The 21,433-nt window shown below is 46.2% G+C and overlaps 1 protein-coding gene across 5 annotated transcripts in view; it reads right to left on the bottom strand.

Moving 5' to 3' along the window:
• CACNB2 (calcium voltage-gated channel auxiliary subunit beta 2) overlaps positions 1 to 21,433 on the bottom strand; it is a 207,039-nt gene that overhangs the window by 70,827 nt on the left and 114,779 nt on the right. Inside the window, exon 1 of one of the 5 annotated variants that reach the window (XM_075271723.1) lies at positions 12,641 to 13,117. The exons of the other annotated variants lie outside the window; for them this stretch is intronic. Within the exon in view, the coding sequence (XP_075127824.1) occupies positions 12,641 to 12,673 (33 nt within the window). The 5' untranslated portion in view covers positions 12,674 to 13,117. Of the gene's footprint in view, positions 1 to 12,640; positions 13,118 to 21,433 lie in introns of those variants that run through there. 5 annotated transcript variants of the gene reach the window in all.

The following is a 21,433-nucleotide window of genomic DNA, read 5'->3' on the forward strand; positions in this document are numbered from 1 at the left end:
TTTTCTTCTCGCTGTCGTCTCCAGCCGTACCAAAACTTAGATTAAATATAACTCCTGGCAACATCAGACTTTGCTTTTGCCAAATATATTTTTTTTATTTATTCCGCCGGCCTTGCTCCATTTTTTTCCGTCCTTTGTTGACAGATCTGGTCTCATCAATGCACAATAGTTTAATTTGTACAACGTATTTTTATTATTCTGGCCATGATTTTAATTTCCTTAAAACCCTTTATTGTTTGCGACGATGACACGACCGGAGACGTATTTACTGACTCGGAGACGGATTCGGAAATGTCACTTTCATCTCATTTTTGAAAAAGGAAAAGTATCAGACGCTCCCTGAAGTAAAGTTGTCGAAAAAGAGCTGAATGTCATCGCGCGAGATGTGACTAGAGGATAGTCGGCGAAATGGTCCTTATGTAGGACTACCTTTATCAAGAGCAGAAGAGTTAGGCGTACATGAGATAGTTGTTGGTGGAACAACTGGCCAATGTCTGTAAGGAGGTGAAGATTAGAAATGAGTGAGTAATACTCAATCGAGTAGGTATTCGATCGAATACTACGGTATTCGAAATACTCGTACTCGATCGAGTACCACTCGCTGTTCGAATGTAAAAGTTTGATGCAGAACCAGCATTGATTGGCCGAATGCTATACAGTCGGCCAATCAATGCTGGTTCTTCTCCTACCTTTAGAAGTCTTCTCCGTGCAGCTTCCCCGCGGCGTCTTCCAGCTTTTCATTCACTCTGCCAGGCATCGGGCCTGGGCAGAGCCGACTGCGCATGTCCGCTTGTAGTGCCTGGCAGAGTGAATTCAGAGCCGGAAGATGCCGCGGGGACGCTGCAGGGAGAAGACTGCTCGGAGGATCCAGCCCGACCCTCACTCGTGGACTTGGTAAGTATAGTTTGATCGAACGTTGCCTACCCCTGAAACGAGCATTTTCCCCGCATAGACTATAATAGGGTTCGATATTCGATTCGAGTAGTTGAATATTGAGGGGCTACTCGAAACGAATATCGAACCTCGGACATTTTACTGTTCGCTCATCTCTAGTGAAGATCAAACCCTTCAGTTTAGCACCCTTAGGTGAGTGCGGCCTTATATAGGGTCTCTGGCCAAAACCGATGGCGACTCCTGTGTAGTGATGTAGTCGTCAAAGTTATGCTCAACCGCTACCCAATGTTTGTGTTATGTACTTTTGCTAATGTTATGTGCAATACAGCTCATAGTGTATAGGTGGTTGCACCACGAAGACAAAAAATTACAAGTCGTTATGTCACCCGCAAAGCAACATGTGACCATACTGTAGCCTAGACATCTTCTTAAGACCAGACTTACATTTTAAATGATTTTAGACATAAAGAGAACCTTTCACCACCTCAATAAAGTCCATCTCTTAACATAATCTAATAGGTCCTGTTTTACTGATTCTGGAACTGTTGGAATTTTTATTCTAGCCCCCACCATTCCTGACCAATCAATGCTGTTAGTTTTGGCATACCTCCCAACCGTCCCGATTTCCGCGGGACACTCACGATTTCGGTGTCCTCTCCTGCGGTCCAGGTCGGCGGGAGGTATGTCCCGATTTCAACTCATACATAGGCGTTTAAAGCAAGAGCCGTCACAGCTCAGCTCCCGCTTTAACGCTACGCTCTGGCATTTGTAGCCGCGATGTGATGACGTCACATCGCGCCTACAACTATGTGTATGAGTGAGAGAGCGGAGAGAGTGGTGGGGGAGCGATGGAAGGTGAGTGTAAGTGGGGGTTTTTGTGTTAAACATCAAGGTGGAACAAAATGTAGGGGGCCCATGAAACTGGGTGAAGGGGGGGGGAGATATCACACTGGAGCAGATGAAGGGGGGAGAACGGCATGACACTGGGGCAGATGAAGGAAGGGGAGAACGGCATGACACTGGGGCAAATGAAGGGTGGGAGAACGGCAAAACACTGGGGCAGATGAAGGGGGAAGAACGGCATGACACTGGGGCAGATGAAGGAAGGGGAGAACGGCATGACACTGGGGCAGATGAAGCGGGGGAGAATGGCATGACACTGGGGCAGATGAAAGAGGGGAGAACGGCATGACACTGGGGCAGATGAAGAAGGAGGAGAACAGCATTACACTGGGGCAGATTAAGGAGGGGGGAACGCCACGACACTGGGGCAGATGAAGAGGGGGGAGAACGGCATGACACTGGGGCAGATGAAGAAGGAGGAGAACAGCATTACACTGGGGCAGATTAAGGAGGGGGGAACGGAACGACACTGGGCAGATAAAGGAGGGGAGAATGGCATGACACTGGGGCAGATGAAGGTGGGGAGAACGGCATGACACTGGGGCAGATGAAGAAGGGGGAGAACAGCATTACACTGGGGCAGATTAAGGAGGGGGGAACGGCACGACACTGGGCAGATGAAGGAGGGGAGAACGGCATGACACTGGGGAAGATGAAGGAGGGGAGAACGGCATGATACTGGGGCAGATGAAGAAGGGGGAGAACAGCATTACACTGGGGCAGATGAAGGAGGGGGGAACGGCACGACACTGGGGCAGATGAAGGGGGGAAGAACGGCATGACACTGGGGCAGAGACGGGGGGGGACATGAAACTGTGGGCAGATGAAAGGGGGAAGAACGGCATGACACTGGGGGACATAAAACTGGGGACAGAGATGGAGAGGGGACATGAAACTAGGGGCAGATCAAGGGTGTATATGAAATTGGGGGGGAGATGGAGGGGGGACATAATTTACGGGTGACTGTAGGAGGATTATACTGTGTGGGAGTGCATAAAAATGACTGAGAATGGGCGGAGTCAACATAAAAGTGGGTGGGGCCAAATTTGCCACAGTGCGCTGCCCGTGCCACACATTTTGTCCCTCTTTCTATTCTTCAAAAGTTGGGAGGTATGGTTTTGGTGCCTGATATGCTATGTAAACTCTGTACTGTCAGTGTAGCGCCCCACATAGTGGGTCACTACAAATGTCATCTTATGTGATCTACACTGTGTAGTGTGAAGGTATAGTGAGATCCAGACAACCTGTCAGCATACACAAAGCTCCACAGCCATTGAAGGCCTCAGAAAAAGCCCGAAACGTCACTCGCAGCAGGACTGGACCGTAGTGGGAGATACTAGAGCACCGGGACAGGTGAGTATGGGGTTCGGTTTTTTTTACCTTCTCCGGCCTCCTTTCAAAAATATATCCTGGGCAACCCTTTAGCAACAGTCAATCAATGGGATAGATCTACCCCAAAATAATGCCAATAAACACTAGCACTAGTCCCGCAAGGCAACATGCCCTTGTATAGTTACACTAAAGGAAAAATAAAAAAGTTATCGGTCTTGGTATGTGATGAGAAATATGCAAAAAATGGTTTGGTCATTAAGGCCTAAAACAGGCCGGTCATTTAAGGGTTAAAAATGAGCGGCCATCTGATGTGTTGTACAGTGTTATTTCATATCCAGTAACTGAGGTTTATAGGGGGGCTCGTGTCAACCAAAATCTTCAACTACTTAGGTACAGTAGTTGACTATGATATGGAAATCAAGTTTCTGCAACACAAGCCCGGCCCATGAGACATCTGGGACGTCACCAAGTAGGCCTGAATCCTTCCGGAGCCCAGGAGAGGTAAGTAACAGTATTTTTTATGCTCCCTCACCTCTATTAGCCCTCCGATCCTTATACTTGGGGGGTCTGAAAAGACCCCTGAGGATAATAACAGTGTTTGTGGGCCCGCAGCCTTACTTACTGATCCTGGCTCCTGCTTATAGCCGTCTCCATAGAAGGGGAAGCACCGGCGGCTGTGACAAGGAGTCAGGATCGGTAAGTAAATAGGGCCCGTTACCTGCTGGACTTACGGGACCTTAGTGTGTGTCTGCCATAACCAAAAGCATTTGTTTGGCGTGCCATACGTGCCAGTCTTTCTTCCCCACTTGAGATCGGGAGCAGGATTTGTCACATAAGTTGCGAGTATTCGGGGGTATTTGGCTTGAAAAGGTTGAGACACTGTTATAGAATATAGCTTTGACGGAGATACAATACATGACCACCCAGCGGACGAACTCCTGTATATAAATCTAGTCTATAGCCGAGCGTGCTGCTGTGAAGTATAATGAGGCTGTATCAGTATCGCCTCCTCGCCTCCTTTACTGTCACAGCAGCCTCGAGCTTAATGAGTAACCGAGCGGCTGTGAAATCAATCCCCGCACTGCACAAATTCATTCAGAAGTCCCAGCGCTAGATATCATGGAATGGATTCTATTGGATAAAGGCTATGGAAATAATGCCTCCTTGGTTGAAAAAGGAGAACTCTCTCTAGCGCCACCTTTGGGAAGGTAGCTCCCTACACATCAATGCTTGGTTTCCAAAAACCTAGTGGCATGATCTGTGATTAAAGCCAAGCCTTCATCTGTGTTTATGCCATTGAGGAGAAGCGCCACCCCGTTTTTTTCATCACTGTGCCCCAATGTACTCTTCAGCTTCTCCAAAAGGAAAACAGACCCATCCACAGATAGCTGTCCTGAGGATATTGGAGTCTTTAAGACCCTTTACACCGAAAAGTGGCCTGCAAAGGATATGTAGTGCCCCTTCTGACCCACGTCTATGACCTCTCACTCTTTCTTTTGAAGGCTTGCCTCCAAACCCAGATCATACCATTAGGTTTCTGGAAACCAAGCATTAATTTATAGGGAGCTACCTTCCTAAAGGTGGCACTAGAGCAAGTTCTCCTTTTTCCATCATGGAGGATTTATGTGCATATTGTTTTCCCAGAATACTTAGCAGGGCAATTATAGCGTATAAGCCTTTGTACACAGAAAGGTGGCCTGCAATCTCCTTAAGGACATAAAGTTCACCTTCAGACTCACATCTATGACCTCTCACCTAGTGCCCTGCTAGGCAACAATGAGGGGCAATAACCATAAGACAGCTGTCTGTGGACTGGTATCTTCCTTTTAGAGGAGATATTCTGTCTTGGCTTTAATCCCAGAGTTTGCCACTAGGTTACTGGGAAACTGAGCATTGATATATAGGGAGATACCTTCCAAAAGGTGGTGCTAGAGCACATTCTTTTTTTTTTTTTTTTTTTCAAAAAAAGGGGAATTTAATTCTTTTTTGTTCAAGATTTAGCAAGATGTGTATAGTCTACAAATCCTTGTACACCTAAAGGATCTCTTTAAGGATACATAGCACCCGCAGACAAAACTATATCATTGGATAAAACCTCCTGTAACTAAGTCATTGCTATGACTGCTATGTCATCTGTTTGTGACAAGGACTTTTTCAGGGTGCAGATGCGAACCTAGCCTATGTAAGCAAAATAAATACGGGGAATCCTCGGCTGACGACGTAATGCGGCCATTAGTAACACTTAAACTCTCAATATAACATTTCGTGAACTTCTGAAACACATAAAGTTTTATCTTCTTTTCCCACAAATTCGGCAACGAAAGCGACTCTTCAGATAAAACAAACTACAAACATCTGACAGTCCGGCCTATCGCAGGATCGCTCGCAGCTTCCCAAGTCATGAATCATACATAATTGTTTATGTGGACTGCTAGCACGAGTCCTTCCTCTCAATCGAAAACATATGGTCTACCCGGCAGAATATTTTGGGATATAATCAGCTAATGAGACGCGGCCCTGACGACACGAGAGCGCTGCTCGCTTTTCGTCGAATGTTCATTGAGTTTTTATGTCCTTGGCTTCCTACTCACATGTCAACGTATAGAATCCCAGTACGCTATCTGGACTCCAGCTTAAATTCCTTACCATGGCCTGCACATACTCACATGTCATGGATTCGCTCCAAGCATGGAAAGCAGAAGGGATTCTAACAAGTGCAGAACAAGTGAGAATCTGGCCACGGAATTATTTAAAGGGAAACTCCACCTTTAAGTTGCAACATTGTCAACGTGTAAAATTTAGGATTCGGGCCGTAATCGCGACAATGCCGGTGCCTGGGTCATGTGATTCAAAGTAGTGTTACACCCCCAAATCCTTGTGAGATAAGAGAAGGAGGGTGCGGAGCGATGCAGCTTGGGATTACATCACCAGAAGGTCGTGACATCACCAGAACCCCAGGGTCAATCAGAAGCAATCTTCAGGACCAGGTTAGTAAATTACTACTCCGCTGGACAACCCCTTTTAGGTCTGTCATTCTTCCATCTTTAGAACAATGACAGTAACATACGGAAATATAAACTGTCGTAAACGGTATTAAATGTAACAACTCCTGCACCACTTTCGCGTTCATGAAAGTGAGGTTGAAGGCCCCAAAATGCGTTAGCTTTGCAACTTTTGACACCAAAAATCTGGAGCACGCTCACTCATAAATCCATCCCAAACTCTAAATACCATGGCCAAAACAGACATGTTTGCACCCCCTGGTACCTCACACCGGCGCCCCCTGCTAGACTAGTGGTGTGTATGAATACAACATTGTGACATCTGTTAAGCATATGGTACATGGAGACATTGTTGGAAAACGTTTTTGGATGTGAGGCATATGGGGATCCATTTTCCATTTCCAAATTTGACAATGTGGCGACACTTTTTATACATGATCCCTCGACATTGCAGCAGACTGATCAAAGTTATACGACGCAAGGAAATAGAGTGATATCGCTCTCTGTGATCCTGGTTCCGGTTCGCCATATCCTTAGTGCTAATTCTTACATGTTACCGATGTAGGCCCCATATACATGACCGTAGGGTTTGTCAGTATAATATATAGACCCATATACATGTCCGTGGTTTTAACAGATCAATGTCCAGGCCACTGAATCCATCGGCAAAATATGGCTCAGGACCTATTTCTGCCCGTCTTTGCGGCATAGACTCGCCCATACAAGTATATGGGATCATACAAATCTTTTTGCGGATCCGTGATTCTGAGCGATACAAGTTTTTGCAGAATACGGATCCATTTTTGTGAAAGTAAAAGCCATTACGATGATGTAACCTTAGGTTTTATTGAACTAGACAGACAAGGGCTGCGGTACAGGATATGGGTCTGGGGGCTAATGTAGGTCTGAAGAAATAAGGACGTCTTCAGGAAAACAAACTGTAATGACCTCCTTCCTTCCAAGTAACAAAGGTTATCAGCGCTGCCATCACGGCCTGGCTGACAGTATACGGGTCTATATCATTAGCTAGGGAATCCTAAGCACAAGAGGGGTTTCATCATGTCTCCTGGCCTCACTTCCTTGTGTTGTCCTCGTCTGTCATGTCACTCTAGTCAACCATTTCTTAAATCTGCCCCGGGGTAGCTGACCATCACAAGGGGGTCACACGACTAGAAGTTGCCCATACACCCCGGGTACAGCCCAACATCATATTACATATATTAGGGCCTCACTTATATCTATGGGTTTTTTATAACTTGCACCGAGCAGTGATATGGTGATATATATGAGGCCTTTTGCTGGCCATAATCCTAGGCTAGCTGTCATTCTGCCAACTTCCCCATTAGCGAGGCTTAGCTCAGCTGGACAAACATATCAGACAGACAGAGATAAGCAGCTGCCAAAAGATCAGGCGCCGCTTATCTCCAGGTTCATCCATATTTACTTCTGTTCCCCGAATAGGCCTGAGATCATCATTGGAGCCTCTGGCCAATTCTTTTCTCCCATTTTGGCAGTAGCCTATCCCATTCCCATATCTTTCCTCAAGGTGCAGCAAAATCTCCTTAAAGGGATTCTACCATTAAAATCAATTTTTATCTCATTAACACGTAGGAAGAAAGGCTATTCTTCTCCTACCTTTAGATGTCTTCTCCGTGCTGTGGTTCCGTAGAAATAACGTTTTTTGTTGGTATGCAAATTAATTATCTCGCAGCACTGGGGGCGTCCCCAATGCTGTCAGAGAACTCTCCAGTACCGCCTCCATCTTCTTCAGGAACGTCCTCTTCACGCGTCTTCTTCCGGCGCAGGCGGTCAAACTTCTAGGTCTCGGGCCTTGGGCAGAGTCGCCTGTGCCTACCCACAGGCCACAAGAAAAATGCCCGCTTACGCAATAAGTAAGCGGCCATTTTCTTGTGGCCTGTGGGCATGCCAGTTGGCTCTGCCTGAGGCCTAGAAGTTTGACTGCCAGCGCCGGAAGAAGACGCATGAGGAAGCAATTCCTGAAGAAGATGGAGGCGGCGCTGGAGAGTTCTCTCACAGCATTGGGAACGTCTCCAGTGCTGTTTGAGTGCTGAGGACCGCCCCCAGTGCTTCAAGAGAACTCATTTGCATAGTGAAGAAAACTGGCATTTCTACTGAACAGCGGCACGGAGAAGACATCTAAAGGTAGGAGAAGAATGCAGCTCGGGAGAAGTCTTGTATACGAGCGGGGGAGGTTCTGATAATAGAGGATGTAAGTGTTAGGTCATTGAGTGAATGGAGAGCACGGGTTGGGCGGTAGACAGAGATGAGGGAGGAAATGTAGGGAGGTGCAGCATTATGGAGAGCCTTGTGGATGAGGGTGATAACTTTATATTTTATTCTATAATGAATAGGCAGCCAATGTAGTGACTGGCACAGACCGGAGGCATCGCTGCAGCGTCTAGCCTGATAGATGAGCCTGGCTGCTGCATTCAGAATAGATTGTAGAGGGGAGAGTTTAGTGAGGGGAAGACCGATTAGTAAGGCGTTACAGTAGTCAAGGTGAGAATGAATCAGAGAGACAATAAGTGTCTTTAGTGTATCTCTGGTAAGGAAAGGGCGTATTCTGGAGATGCTTTTGAGGTGGAGGTGACATGAACGTGCGAGTGATTCAATATGAGGGGTGAAGGAAAGGTCTGCGTCAAATATGACCCCGAGGCAGCGGGCATGCTGCCTAGGAGTTATAGTAAGGCCTGAGACTGCAATGGATATATCAGGGACAGATCTATTAGATGGTGGAAACAGTAGTAGTTCAGTCTTAGAGAGATTTAGTTTCAGATAGAGCGAGGACATGATATTAGAGACAGCAGAGAGACAGTCACTGGTGTTCTGTATGAGTGCAGGGGTGATGTCACGGGAAGATGTGTATAATTGGGTGTCATCAGCATAAAGATGGTACCTGAAGCCAAATCTGGCGATGGTTTGTCCAATGGGGGCTGTGTAGAGAGAAAAGAGCAGGGGGCCGAGGACTGAGCCCTGAGGAACCCCAACAGCAAGGGAAAGAGGAGAGGAAAAAGAGCCCGCAAATGATACACTGAAAGTGTGGTGTGAGAGATAAGAGGAGAACCAGGAGAGCGCAGTGTCATTGAGGCCGACTGAGCGGAGCATAGTGAGGAGGAATTGATGGTCAACAGTGTCAAAAGCTGCAGAGAGGACCAGAAGAATAAGAAGAGAGAAGCCGCCATTGGATTTAGCCATTAGGAGATCATTGGAGACTTTTGTGAGGGCCGTTTCAGTAGAGTGCAGAGCGCGGAAGCCAGATTGTAAGGGGTCAAGCAGAGAGTTAGCAGAGAGATAGCGGATTAAATGAGAATAGACCAGGCGTTCCAAAAGTTTAGAGATGAAGGGGAGGTTAGAGACGGGTCGATAGCAGCACAGGACGGGTCCATGGAGGGTTTTTTCAATAGCGGAGTTATAACAGCATGCTTGAAGGAGGATGGGAAGATTCCAGAAGAGAGAGAGGTTAAATATTTTAGTAAAGTAAGTAGTGACAGCAGGCGACAGAGATTGGAGAAGGTGTGAGGGGAAGGGGTCACTACTGCAGGTTGTAGGGCGAGATGAAGAAAGTAGTTGGGAGACTTCCTCTTCTGTAACAGGTTCAAAAGATGAGAATGGACAGGCTGTAATGCGGTTGGTGAGGGGATCAGCACTATGGTAGGTGATGGGATCAATGCCACCTGGGGCTTGGGCAGTTATTTCCTGACGGATTTTATCAATTTTATCCTGGAAATAGGTGGCCAGGTCATCAGCACTAAGGTCTGTGAATGGCGTCTGCACCTTGGGTGTGAGTAAGGAGTGAAAAGTTTCAAAAAGCCTTTTAGAGTTGCTGGAGAGAGAAGAGATGAGAGCTATGAAATAGTCTTGTTTGGCGGGGTGAAGGGCAGAACTATATGTTTTAAAGAGGACCTTTCACCACTTTTGGGCACATGCAGTGTTATATACTGCTGGAAAGCTGACAGTGCGCTGAATTCAGCACACTGTCGGCTTTCCCGATCTGTGCCCGGTGTACAGAGCTTACGGTGCCGGTACCGTAGTGCTCTATGGTCAGAAGGGCTTTTCTGACCATTAGCCAGAGACGTCCTTCTGCCTCGCGGCGCCTATCCCGCTGTGGTAGTGAGAAAAAATTTGATTTTAATGGTAGAATCCCTTTAAGGCTAACGTTTTTGAAAATGCAGTATGTCCACTGCAGATTTTTCTTCTGCGATGTGTGGACAACATTTGCCACAATCCCCCTCACTTTGCAGGTAATGTAAAAAGCAGCATTTTTGCAACATAGGGCCCCAACCTAAACGTCAATAAAAAATGCTACGGGAAAAAAAAGTGCTTTTTCGCTACGTTTTTTTCCACGTTTTTTTTTTAACTGCATTTCGTTATGCGGGACCAAAGCCTTTTTAGTTAGACTTTCTGTAAATTCAACCGAAATAGGCCAAAATAAAGCTGATTTCCCTCGCGGCCTGACACTTTCACGGTAGAAGCCGATAAATCAGTAGGGTTAGCAACAGGAAGCAGCAGGGAACATCAAAAACACGTTTGTAGAGGCCTCGGCCAGATGAACTGTAGTAACCTCGTCAAGAAGAAGTGATAAGACTCAGTAATATAGATGGTGGTGACTACTGTGGTGCCCAGAAGAACATGGTCATGGAGTACGGTCACCCATAGCAACCAATTGTAGTGTCTTCCCTCGAACAATGGCCAGAATTTGGACCTGATTTTGATGGAGAATCCACCTCATAATGAACTCCAAATTCCTCCATCTGGACTACGCCCCTTAGGCCAGAGTCACACTTCCACCTGGGTTCCACGTTTCTGGATTCCCATCCGCAAATCCGCTTAAAAATTGTGAAGAGAAATGTTCTACGAGCAGGAGTTTTCTCTCCGCATTTTTCCGTCTTTTTCGGCAGGATCCTATTATAGTCTATGGGGTTCGCGAGTTTCGGCTGGTAACTGTTTTTTTTTAGTGGATTACGTTTTTGTTCTTTGGGTCCCGCTAGCGGTTTTATTTTGTGCTCTCATCCACCTGAACGTACGGCTACGTATCGGCTACAGAAAAGAATCTGCATGACTCCAATTTGAATGAATGGGAGAGTTGGGAGGTGTTTTTGGAGACAGAGTTTGAGGTGGATTCCGCCTCAAAATGTGCCTGCAAAAAGCACTGTGTAACATACCCTTAGGCTAGGCCGTTCTGTTCTTGTAAATCGCAGCATGTGTGTCGCTGGTGTTTTCCGTATAGGTTTTATAGAGGCCTAAAGTTCACAGTGTGCATTTTTGCGCAGTGTTTTTTTGCTGTGGGGCCTCTCGCCTTAAACTGGTTATTGTGGAGTCACTCCAGTCTATATGCTCCTACATGTCAATGTAAAGGGGAACTCTGGGATATAACCGCAGATATGAACATACCCTAAGCGATCGTCTGGGCTGCCTACAATTTATTTGGCCATCTTGCTCTATAGTCAGGGGTAGACTATATAAGCTCAAAGCTCGGAGAGATGACATCACAGAACCAAACTACAGCGCAGAGAGATGACAACAATGAAGAAAACAACAACTCAGAGTGATGACATCACTGAACCAAAAAACAACTCAACATGATGACATCACTGAACCAAACAACAGCTCGGCGTGATGACATCACTGAACCAAACAACAGCTCAGCGTGATGACATCAGGGAACTAAACAACTCAGCGTGATGACATCACTGAACCAAACAACAACTCAACATGATGACATCACTGAACCAAACAACAACTAAGCATGATGACATCACTGAACCAAAGAAAAGCTCAGCGTGATGACATCAAGGAAATGAACAACATCACTGAGACTGCTCAGATGATGATCTCACAAGTAGTCACTGGATGTGCCCCTTCTAGCCCAATCTGTCCTACAGGGTGCTACATGGGAACAACCAATAGCGCCCCTTCCACACATGGAGTTCTGGCACTGACAGGCCAAATTGTAGCTCTTTATACGGAGCCCAACATTTACACAGCTCGAGAGATAACCCTGCAGCCATGCCGCCACTTTCTGCTTGAGCACCACAGGTTGAGGACCACTGCCTTAAGGACTACATCAGGATTTGCAAAAATGAAAATTTCCCACACATTGTGCACTGGATTACTAGTTTTAGATACAATTTGGTCCATTACTAAAAAATAAAAAACATCTTGAATATGTCACCCCACAATTCCCTGAAACATAATGACCACAAATCGGAGCAATTAGGGATAGCGTTACGGAAGCATTGACTATTGGAGAAGTCACCCAGCTTCCCCTAAACCGTAAATGACATATACATCTTCCTTCACCTGCTCCCTGCCTCCTAAGCCTCTTCTGGTGCAAGTGTCAGTCTTCACTGCCGTCCTAGAATTCTATTCGTGCACTATTATTTGCAAAGATTTGCTCTTGCGGAGAGTTCTTTGTGCATTTCATAAACTAAATGATGACAAATATATCGAAGAAAGCGACAAAGTGCATGAAAGAAATGTGCTCTTACCTCGTCCGATTCCTCGCTGCCATAGAGGTACATTGCTGTAGTCCCCTAGCAAATAAACTAAGAAGCCAGCACTTCCATCAGGGACAGACAAAGAGTTTTTGTTGTGGTACAGCTGGAATAGTGAGCGGTCTCTTTCCCACGCTCAGACCCTCTCCAAATAAATACTGCTTGTATCTATGTATATGTATGGCAGGCAATGTCAGGCTGCAGTCAGCACAGTGCAACAGGCAGCGGTGGGCTCCGAGCAGCATTGCCTGGGAAGTCCATATCCGTTACTGAGGGATGGGAGGATTGACTTAGGAAAATAATGCAGGGTTCTGGTAAATGAAGGTGGTCACATGGTCTGGGGGGGCCCAGTTCATTGGCTGCTGGTGAACTGCTGGAACTTTCACAGACTACTTAGAAGTCTTCCTCTGTTTTCCAGGGTGATGATAGACTCCAGTAACACTGGCTGAGAACTATAGGGTTACTCCATTCACAGCAGAGCGACTTACAAGTGTAGTCCTGGGGGTCTGCCAGATGATACACGCTATTACGAAACGCTATTATAGGCGGTATTATATTACAGAAAGCAGCAAAGAAAAAAAAAATTCCAACAGAAGTTACACAACGCTGTATACAGATGGGGGTTATCCCGAACTTCTGCAATTATTTAAAGGGATTGTCCAGGAATCTCGGTACTTGGGCAGGAGGCAGGAGAAGGTGAAGTCCTCACCGCACATGACTGTAGTGACATATATGAGTGACGTCTCCGATTCCTATGACGACCTCAGCGGTCACGTACATACGAAGGAGGTGTTCACACTACCGTTTTTTTTTTTTTTTTGCACGGACACAAAGTTGTACATACAGCAATGAATGGGTTTTAGAGCTAACCGCCGGCAAGCCGTCCCCTGTCCAATTTCCCTGAGGTTTAGGACGGAAAAACCGGGGCAGACAGCGGCGGTAGTGTGAGCGCTCCCTTACCAGAGACGGTCTCATCGGTCACATGCACAAGCCCTTGCAAGCGCAGGACTGGACAGTGGCAGCATGTGCACATAAGTATTATTTTTTTTCCTTTGTCACCTTCCCCAGCCCAAGTACTGAAACTCCTGGACAACCCCTTTAATCCTCTGCAGCATATTATCTTATCACAGAGGACAACAGGAACCAATGAAAACTCATTGCAAATGTTTTCTTACTTTCTTACTAGTTATCGTTGTCTTCTGAGATAAGATATCAGATAGTTAAACTAGTGGCAGAAGTTCGGGTTAACTCTGCTACATCTGTTGTTTGTCCATAGCAGCGATTTCCAACAGGGGTCCTGGGTAGGGTTGAGCGATCATGATCGGAGAAGATCGGATCCCAATCAGCGATCGAGCAAATTTCACGATCGGGATCGGCTGGAAAATGATTGGATATCGGATTTTGAAATCTCAAGATCGGCTCAACCCTAAAAGTGACTTTTCCCATAGAGAAGCATTGACTAGGGTTGAGCGATCGGGATCGGAAAAGATCAGATCCCGATCAGCAATCGAGCAAATTTCACGATCGGGATCGGCTGGAAAATGATCAGAAATCGGATTTTAAAATCGATCCTGAAATCTCAAAATTGGCTCAACCCTAGTCCTGGGGCATCCAACGATGCCTTGGAAACCAGCCGGGGGCTGCAACACTCTGATTGAGAAAATGACCGCAACGGCATCTGCATCCTTAGGATGTTTTTGTCTTGATAGGGCACACTGAGGAAGTTCATTTTTCCGGGGGTTCCGTGAATTTGAAAAGATTGGGAGAATGGTGTAAAGAGATGATGCTCCAGATTGTCAGAACATAACAACCCATAAAGTACAAACGATGCCATAAAATATACAATTCACTAACCCCTCCACCCACACACCATATCCGGAGAATGCCGTGTTTTGGGAAACCGTCAAAGCAGCAAAAACATCACAAAAAGTAAAAGCCATGAAGTGGTCCTCACCTGTCTGACCACTAGTACACAGCTCTGTAAGGATAAGGCTGACTTCACATCTACGAGGGAGTCTCCATTGGCTAAACCTAAGTTGCAGAGTCCACTGAAAATTGACGAAGAAAGAAGGTCTGGGGTACAGCACGTACCCACAGATACCAATGGATCACCTCTGGGCAGGACTTTTATCCCTACGGATATCTGGCAGTTTCTGCAGTGGAGTCCAGAAACTCTGGTGCAGATATGGTGAACATAGCCTAAGTGAGTCCATTCAAAGTCCGTTCCTTCGTCTTCCCTGCGACTTTCACTAAAGCCACCGCCTCTCTACTTGGGCCACATGCCCCAATGAAAAGAGTGGACATGGTCATGTGACAGTGAATCAAAGATAGGCAGAGGCATAAGAGTTCCGGGCTCCCCGGCTGCCCTCTAAAACACATAGGAAATGGGGTTCAGGGGCAGTGGCGTAAGTAGGAATGGTTTTGACATGGGCCCCCCCTCCCCTGTTTGACCCTGAAGATTATGACCGTCCGACCACCCTCCCCCTTGCATTCCTGCACGCACTATTATGCCCCATAGTGGCCCCTGCACACAGTATTATGCCCCATAGTGGCCCCTACACACACTATTATGCCTCATAGTGGCCCCTGCACACAGTATTATGCCCCACTGTAGACACCAATGAACAATTATTATACTCTGGGGTCTTTTCAGACCCCAGAGTATAATAATTGGAGACCGAAGGGGAATACCAACATAAAAAACACTGTTAACTTTCCTCCCCCTGGCTCCGCTGCACTCCTCGGTGGTGTCCACCATCTTCAATGACGTCCGGAACAGTCACATGACCCGGGACGCAGGTCCCGGTCATGTGATGTCAGGGACGACACACAAGTAGGACCAAGCCTGTCTGGAGCCCAAAGAGGTAAGTAACAATGTTTGTTATGTTCGCTTACCTCTCCTGGGCCTCCTATCATTAGACTTGGGGGTCTGAAAAGACCCCTGAGTATAATAATAGTGTTTTTGGGACCCTCGGCGTCACTTACCGATCTCGGCCCCTGCCAGGATTGGAAAGTAAATAGGGCCCGTTATCGGGTGGACTCCAGCCGGTAACAGCCTATTAAGAAAAAAACACAGCGGTAGCGGCTGTCACCGGGCCCCCTAATTTCCCGAGCCTTGTGGCAGCTGCTACCGCTGCTACCCTGGTAGTTACACCCCTGCTCAGGGGGATCACAGTGTACAGTCATGGCCAAAAGTTTTGAGAATGATGCAAATATTAATTTTTACAAAGTCTACTGCTTCAGTTTTCCTAATGGCAATTTGCATATACTCCAGAATGTTATAAAGAGTGATCAGCTTAACAGCAATTACTTGCAAAGTCAATATTTGCCTAGAAAATGAACTTTGTCCCCCAAAACACATTTCAACATCATTGCAGCCCTGCCTTAAAAGGACCAGCTAACATCGTTTCAGTGATTGCTCTATTAACACAGGTGTGGGTGTTGATGAGGACAGGGCTGGAGATCAATGTGTCATGATTAAGTAAGAATGACACCACTGGACACTTTAAAAGGAGGCTGGTGCTTGGCATCATTGTTTCTCTTCTGTTAACCATGGTTATCGCTAAAGAAACACGTGCAGTCATCATTGCACTGCACAAAAATGGCCTAACAGGGAAGAGTATCGCAGCTAGAAAGATTGCACCTCAGTCAACAATCTATCGCATCATCAAGAACTTCAAGGAGAGAGGTTCCATTGTTGGCAAAAAGGCTCCAGGGCGCCCAAGAAAGACCAGCAAGCACCAGGACCGTCTCTTAAAAGTGTTTCAGCTGCGGGATCGGGCTATCAGCATTGCAGAGCTTGCTCAGGAATGGCAGCAGGCAGGTGTGATTGCATCTGCACGCACTGTGAGGTGGACACTCTTGGAGCAAGGCCTGGTCTCAAGGAGGGCAGCAAAGAAGCCACTTCTCTCCAGAAAAAACATCAGGGACAGACTGATATTCTGCAAAAGGTACAGGGAGTGGACTGCTGAGGACTGGGGTAAAGTCATTTTCTCTGATGAATCCCCTTTTTTGATTGTTTGGGACATCTGGAAAACAGCTTATTTGGAGAAGACGAGGTGAGCGCTATCACCAGTCTTGTCTCATGCCAACTGTAAAGCATCCTGAAACCATTCATGTGTGGGGTTGCTTCTCAGCCAAGGGAATCGGCTCTCTCACAGTCTTGCCTAAAAACACAGCCATGAATAAAGAATGGTACCAGAATGTCCTCCAAGATCAACTTCTCCCAACCGTCCAAGAGCAGTTTGGCGATCAACAATGCCTTTTCCAGCATGATGGAGCACCTTGCCATAAAGCAAAGGTGATAACTAAATGGCTCAGGGAACAAAACATAGAGATTTTGGGTCCATGGCCTGGAAACCCCACAGACCTTAATCCCATTGAGAATTTGTGGTCAATCATCAAGAGACGGGTGGACAAACAAAAACCTACTAATTCTGACAAAATGCAAGCATTGATTGTGCAAGAATGGACTGCTATCAGTCAGGATTTGGTCCAGAAGTTAATTGAGAGCATGGCAGGGAGAATTGCAGAGGTCCTGAAGAAGAAAGGTCAACACTGCAAATATTGCAACGCTGCATTAACTCATTCTAACTGTCAACATAAGCTTTTATTACTCATAATATGATTGCAATTCTATTTCTGTATGTGATAAAAACATCTGACAAACACTCAGAAAAACCAGAGGGAGCAGAGCATGTGACAATAGAAGATTTGTGTCATTCTCAAAACTTTTGGCCATGACTGTATATTAGTAATACATCTTAACCAGTGCAGGGGATGTTGCTTGAATATTCCCAGGATCTTCCCTTTAAGCAATGGTTGTCTATATGTCATCTCTACATAGAAAGTGTTATACTTTACAGATTGTACAGAGGAAAGGAAGCCCCATCAGAAAGCAATCTGCCATGTACGTGTCAGCCCAAAGTGCTCTGTAAGAGGTTTTACTGTGAGGATTAAGTGTCTGTCTTATGCCGGCCTAATGTCTAAATACCCCATTGTCTGTTTATTCCCAGAAGACCCCACTCTAGTTGGCGGAATATATTAGTTGGCACTACAGGACATTATTTTTGTGGATTATCTTAGTAAAGTGACATCCATGGGGTCACCAACTTTTACACAGTGCTATACAAATTGGTATGGCAGAGTTAAATTTCCCCTCCTGGCAACTTTCCACTTTATCATACTTGCCAACTTTTGATGATGGGCATCCAGGAGACTTGCCCAGGAGACTTGGCGTTCGAGTAACCACAACCTCTTTTAGCAAAGCCACACTGCCTATTGTGTTACGACACCCCCTTTTGTTGTTAGTCACACCCTTTTTGGACTTGGACATGCACAGTGGCGTAATGAGATAGAGATGGCCAGGGCTCCGGACGAGTACGATAGCGGTTGGGGAAAGCCTGGTTTGCCAACCGCTATACGTATTGTTAATGGAAAGGGGCCCAGTGGGGGGCATATAATACTGTGTGGGGTCCACTGTGGAGCATATAATATTGGGTGGGGCCTACTGTGGAGCATATAACACTGTGTGGAACCCACTGTGGGGAGCATATAATACTGCGTGGAACCCACTGTGGGGAGCATATAATACTGTGTGGGGCCACTGTGAGGAGTATATAACACTGTGTGGGAACCACTGTAGAGCATATAATACTGTGTGGGGTCCACTGTGGAGCATATAATATTGGGTGGGGCCTACTGTTGAGCATATAATACTGTGTGGGGCCACTGTGGGGAGCATATAACACCATGTGGGAGCCACTGTAGAGCATATTATACTGTGTGGGGCCCCACTAACTAGCACTGTCAAGAATTTGCTGTACGGAGGGGGGAGGGAGCCCTGGACAAACGTTTTCCCCGGGGCCCACAAGACTTTAGTTACGTCACTGGACATGCAATGTGCCAGATACGCCCATTTTTCATGACATGTACTGCACATAAAGTGCCCATGTTATATATGATTGAGAGTCCTGCAAATGCAGCAACATTATCCCAAGCACTGGAGATTTGCCCATTCTTCCGAGGCTCTGGGAGGTCGCCCCATTTTGCAGGAGTCTCCCTGCCATTTCAGGGACCCTCTTTACTCGAATAGGACCTGATACACATCTTACATTCTCTCTTTTCTGCCTTTGCTGCAGTATATACATTAGAGGCCTGTCAGCTATAGCGCCCGCTCAGCTCCTGTGCAGGAATGCATCTTTAAATACAGCGTAATAATACAGCCAGCAAGTGGTTACAAAAAGATTCAGACAACCCTTTTACCTCACACTGGCCTAGATTACTCCAGCCACCTGAACTCAGTCTGGCAGAGGGGATGGCTATTTATTCCTTTGCTCCACCTTCCTTCTAGAACAAGCGCAGAGGAAATGCCTCTTCTATTTACAGAGTATCCTGAATCTTAAGGAGGACCTTTCACCACCTCAACTAATACTGACTTTTATATCCCTCAATAGCTGCTGCTCCACTGATTCCAGAGTAGTTGAAATTTTTTCTCTAGCCCCCACCATTCCTGAGCAATCATTTCTGATAATTAAAGCACCCAATATGCTAATTATCCTCTCTACTGTCAGGTAGGCAGTCCCAGACAATTTGCACCACCCCAGACTGCCCACCTGACAGTAGACAGTGTAATTAGTATATTGGGTGCTAAAACAAACCAATTGCTCAGGAATGGTGAGGGCTAGAGAAAACATTCCAACTACCTTCACTTTTCAGATAGCTACAATCTGGATTGCTCCTTATTTCAGGGGGGTTGGTCTCCCATTGTTTCTATATCATCTACTCCTGTCCACACAAGCAGGGCAAAGGAACAGAAGCAGCGGAATAGAAGTAAGCTCTTCCCTGTGAACCTATGTGGGCAAGTGGCCATTAGAGGGGCTTTCCTTCCTAGTGGGCCAAATGCACCCAGTCTAACCCTCGACAAGTCTTCCATCCATAAACATGGAGATTATATCACCTACAGACAATGTTGGACTGGCCCACCAGGGTACAAGAGGATCCCCTGGTGGACCCAAGTCCTTACTCAATAATGGATGAAGAAGACACCCAAATTTGAAAGGTACTAATTCAGAGGTGTAACTTGCACAACATATATAATGGGGACCCTACTTACCATGTGCTATCTATGCTGGTGTCATCTTATGTTCTAGAGAGGACTTTGGGCTTGCTGACCCTCCAGGGCCTGGTAGCGATTGCCACTTCTGCACCCCCTATAGCTATGCCTATGGGGATTATGGTCTATTTCTCAGGGGTTGTTGGAAGGTAGGAACCCAGAATAATTTTATCTGGTGGGCCCAGGGAACCTCAGTCCGACACGACTTATAGATGAATAATTCTGAACCATTATCGATAGGATAATCAAAGAGCCAAGGCGCCGCCACCTCCGAAAGGAGGGAAAAAATTATGTAATTTTAGAGAAAAATAAAAGATTTTTCTAACAATGGCCATAAAGTCTCCTAAGTACCTCCACCCTATATATATAAAGCCCATTGTCCTCCTAGAAGGTGTTAATGTTTTTGACCTCTGACTTTTAACACTTCGCTCGCTTGCTTCTACTCTTCCTTGCCCTTGCCATTGGCTATAGAAACATAATTACACTAAAAGAAGCTAAGAAGCTTATGGTTATTCAATTACCTCTTTTGCTTCGAAGAATTAAAGGTAATCGCAGTGTTCGGAGGGTGACTTTTTCTAAGCTGATTTTTATCGTCTTCATAAAGGGACATATTGCACTGTATTGTGTTGTCTTCCAGAATCGTAGGAGAGTCATGTACCGCTCCCATAGTTCTATACAACGTGTGCTCTATATCTTATAGGACGTTGTCTCTCTAGTTATTCCTATAGTTCTTCAAGTGCAAAAATTCAAAAAGATAGGAAAGATACCATGGTGGTGGTTCTTCACCAAGGCCTGGTGCTTCTTCACCAAGGCCTGGTGGTCCTTCACCAAGATTTGGTGGCCCTTCACCAAGGCCTGTTGTTTCATCACCAAGGCCTGGTGGTCCTTCACCAAGATTTGGTGGCCCTTCACCAAGGCCTGTTGTTTCATCACCAAGGCCTGGTGGTCCTTCACCAAGATTTGGTGGTCCTTCACCAAGACCTGGTGGTTCTTCAAGACCTGGCATTCATTGTCCATAGGGTTCCATGATCCTTTTAAGGGTTTAGCCAGTAATTTATTTATGGCCTATCCTTGATCAGTAGAGGTCCACACAGACCAGCTGTGCAGGGCAACTTCCCATGCTTATTCTACACGCAGCATATACACTATATTAGGTACACCATGCTAGTAACGGGTTGGACCCCCTTTTGCCTTCAGAACTGCCTCAATTCTTCGTGGCATAGATACAACAAGGTGCTGGAAGCATTCCTCAGAGATTTTGGTCCATATTGACATGATGGCATCATACAGTTGCCGCAGATTTGTCGGCTGCACATCCATGATGCGAATCTCTCGTTCCACCACATCCCAAAGATGCTCTATTGGATTGAGATCTGGTGACTGTGGAGGCCATTGGAGTACAGTGAACTCATTGTCATGTTCAAGAAACCAGTCTGAGATGATTCCAGCTTTATGACATGGCATTGCATTATCCTGCTGAAAGTAGCCATCAGATGTTGGGTACATTGTGGTCATAAAGGGATGGACATGGTCAGCAACAATACTCAGGTAGGCTTTGGCGTTGCAACGATGCTCAATTGGTACCAAGGGGCCCAAAGAGTGCCAAGAAAATATTCCCCACACCATGACACCACCACCACCAGCCTGAACCGTTGATACAAGGCAGGATGGAT

The sequence above is a fragment of the Leptodactylus fuscus genome, chromosome 4, assembly GCF_031893055.1.
Source record: "Leptodactylus fuscus isolate aLepFus1 chromosome 4, aLepFus1.hap2, whole genome shotgun sequence".
Taxonomy (NCBI): Eukaryota; Metazoa; Chordata; class Amphibia; order Anura; family Leptodactylidae; genus Leptodactylus; species Leptodactylus fuscus.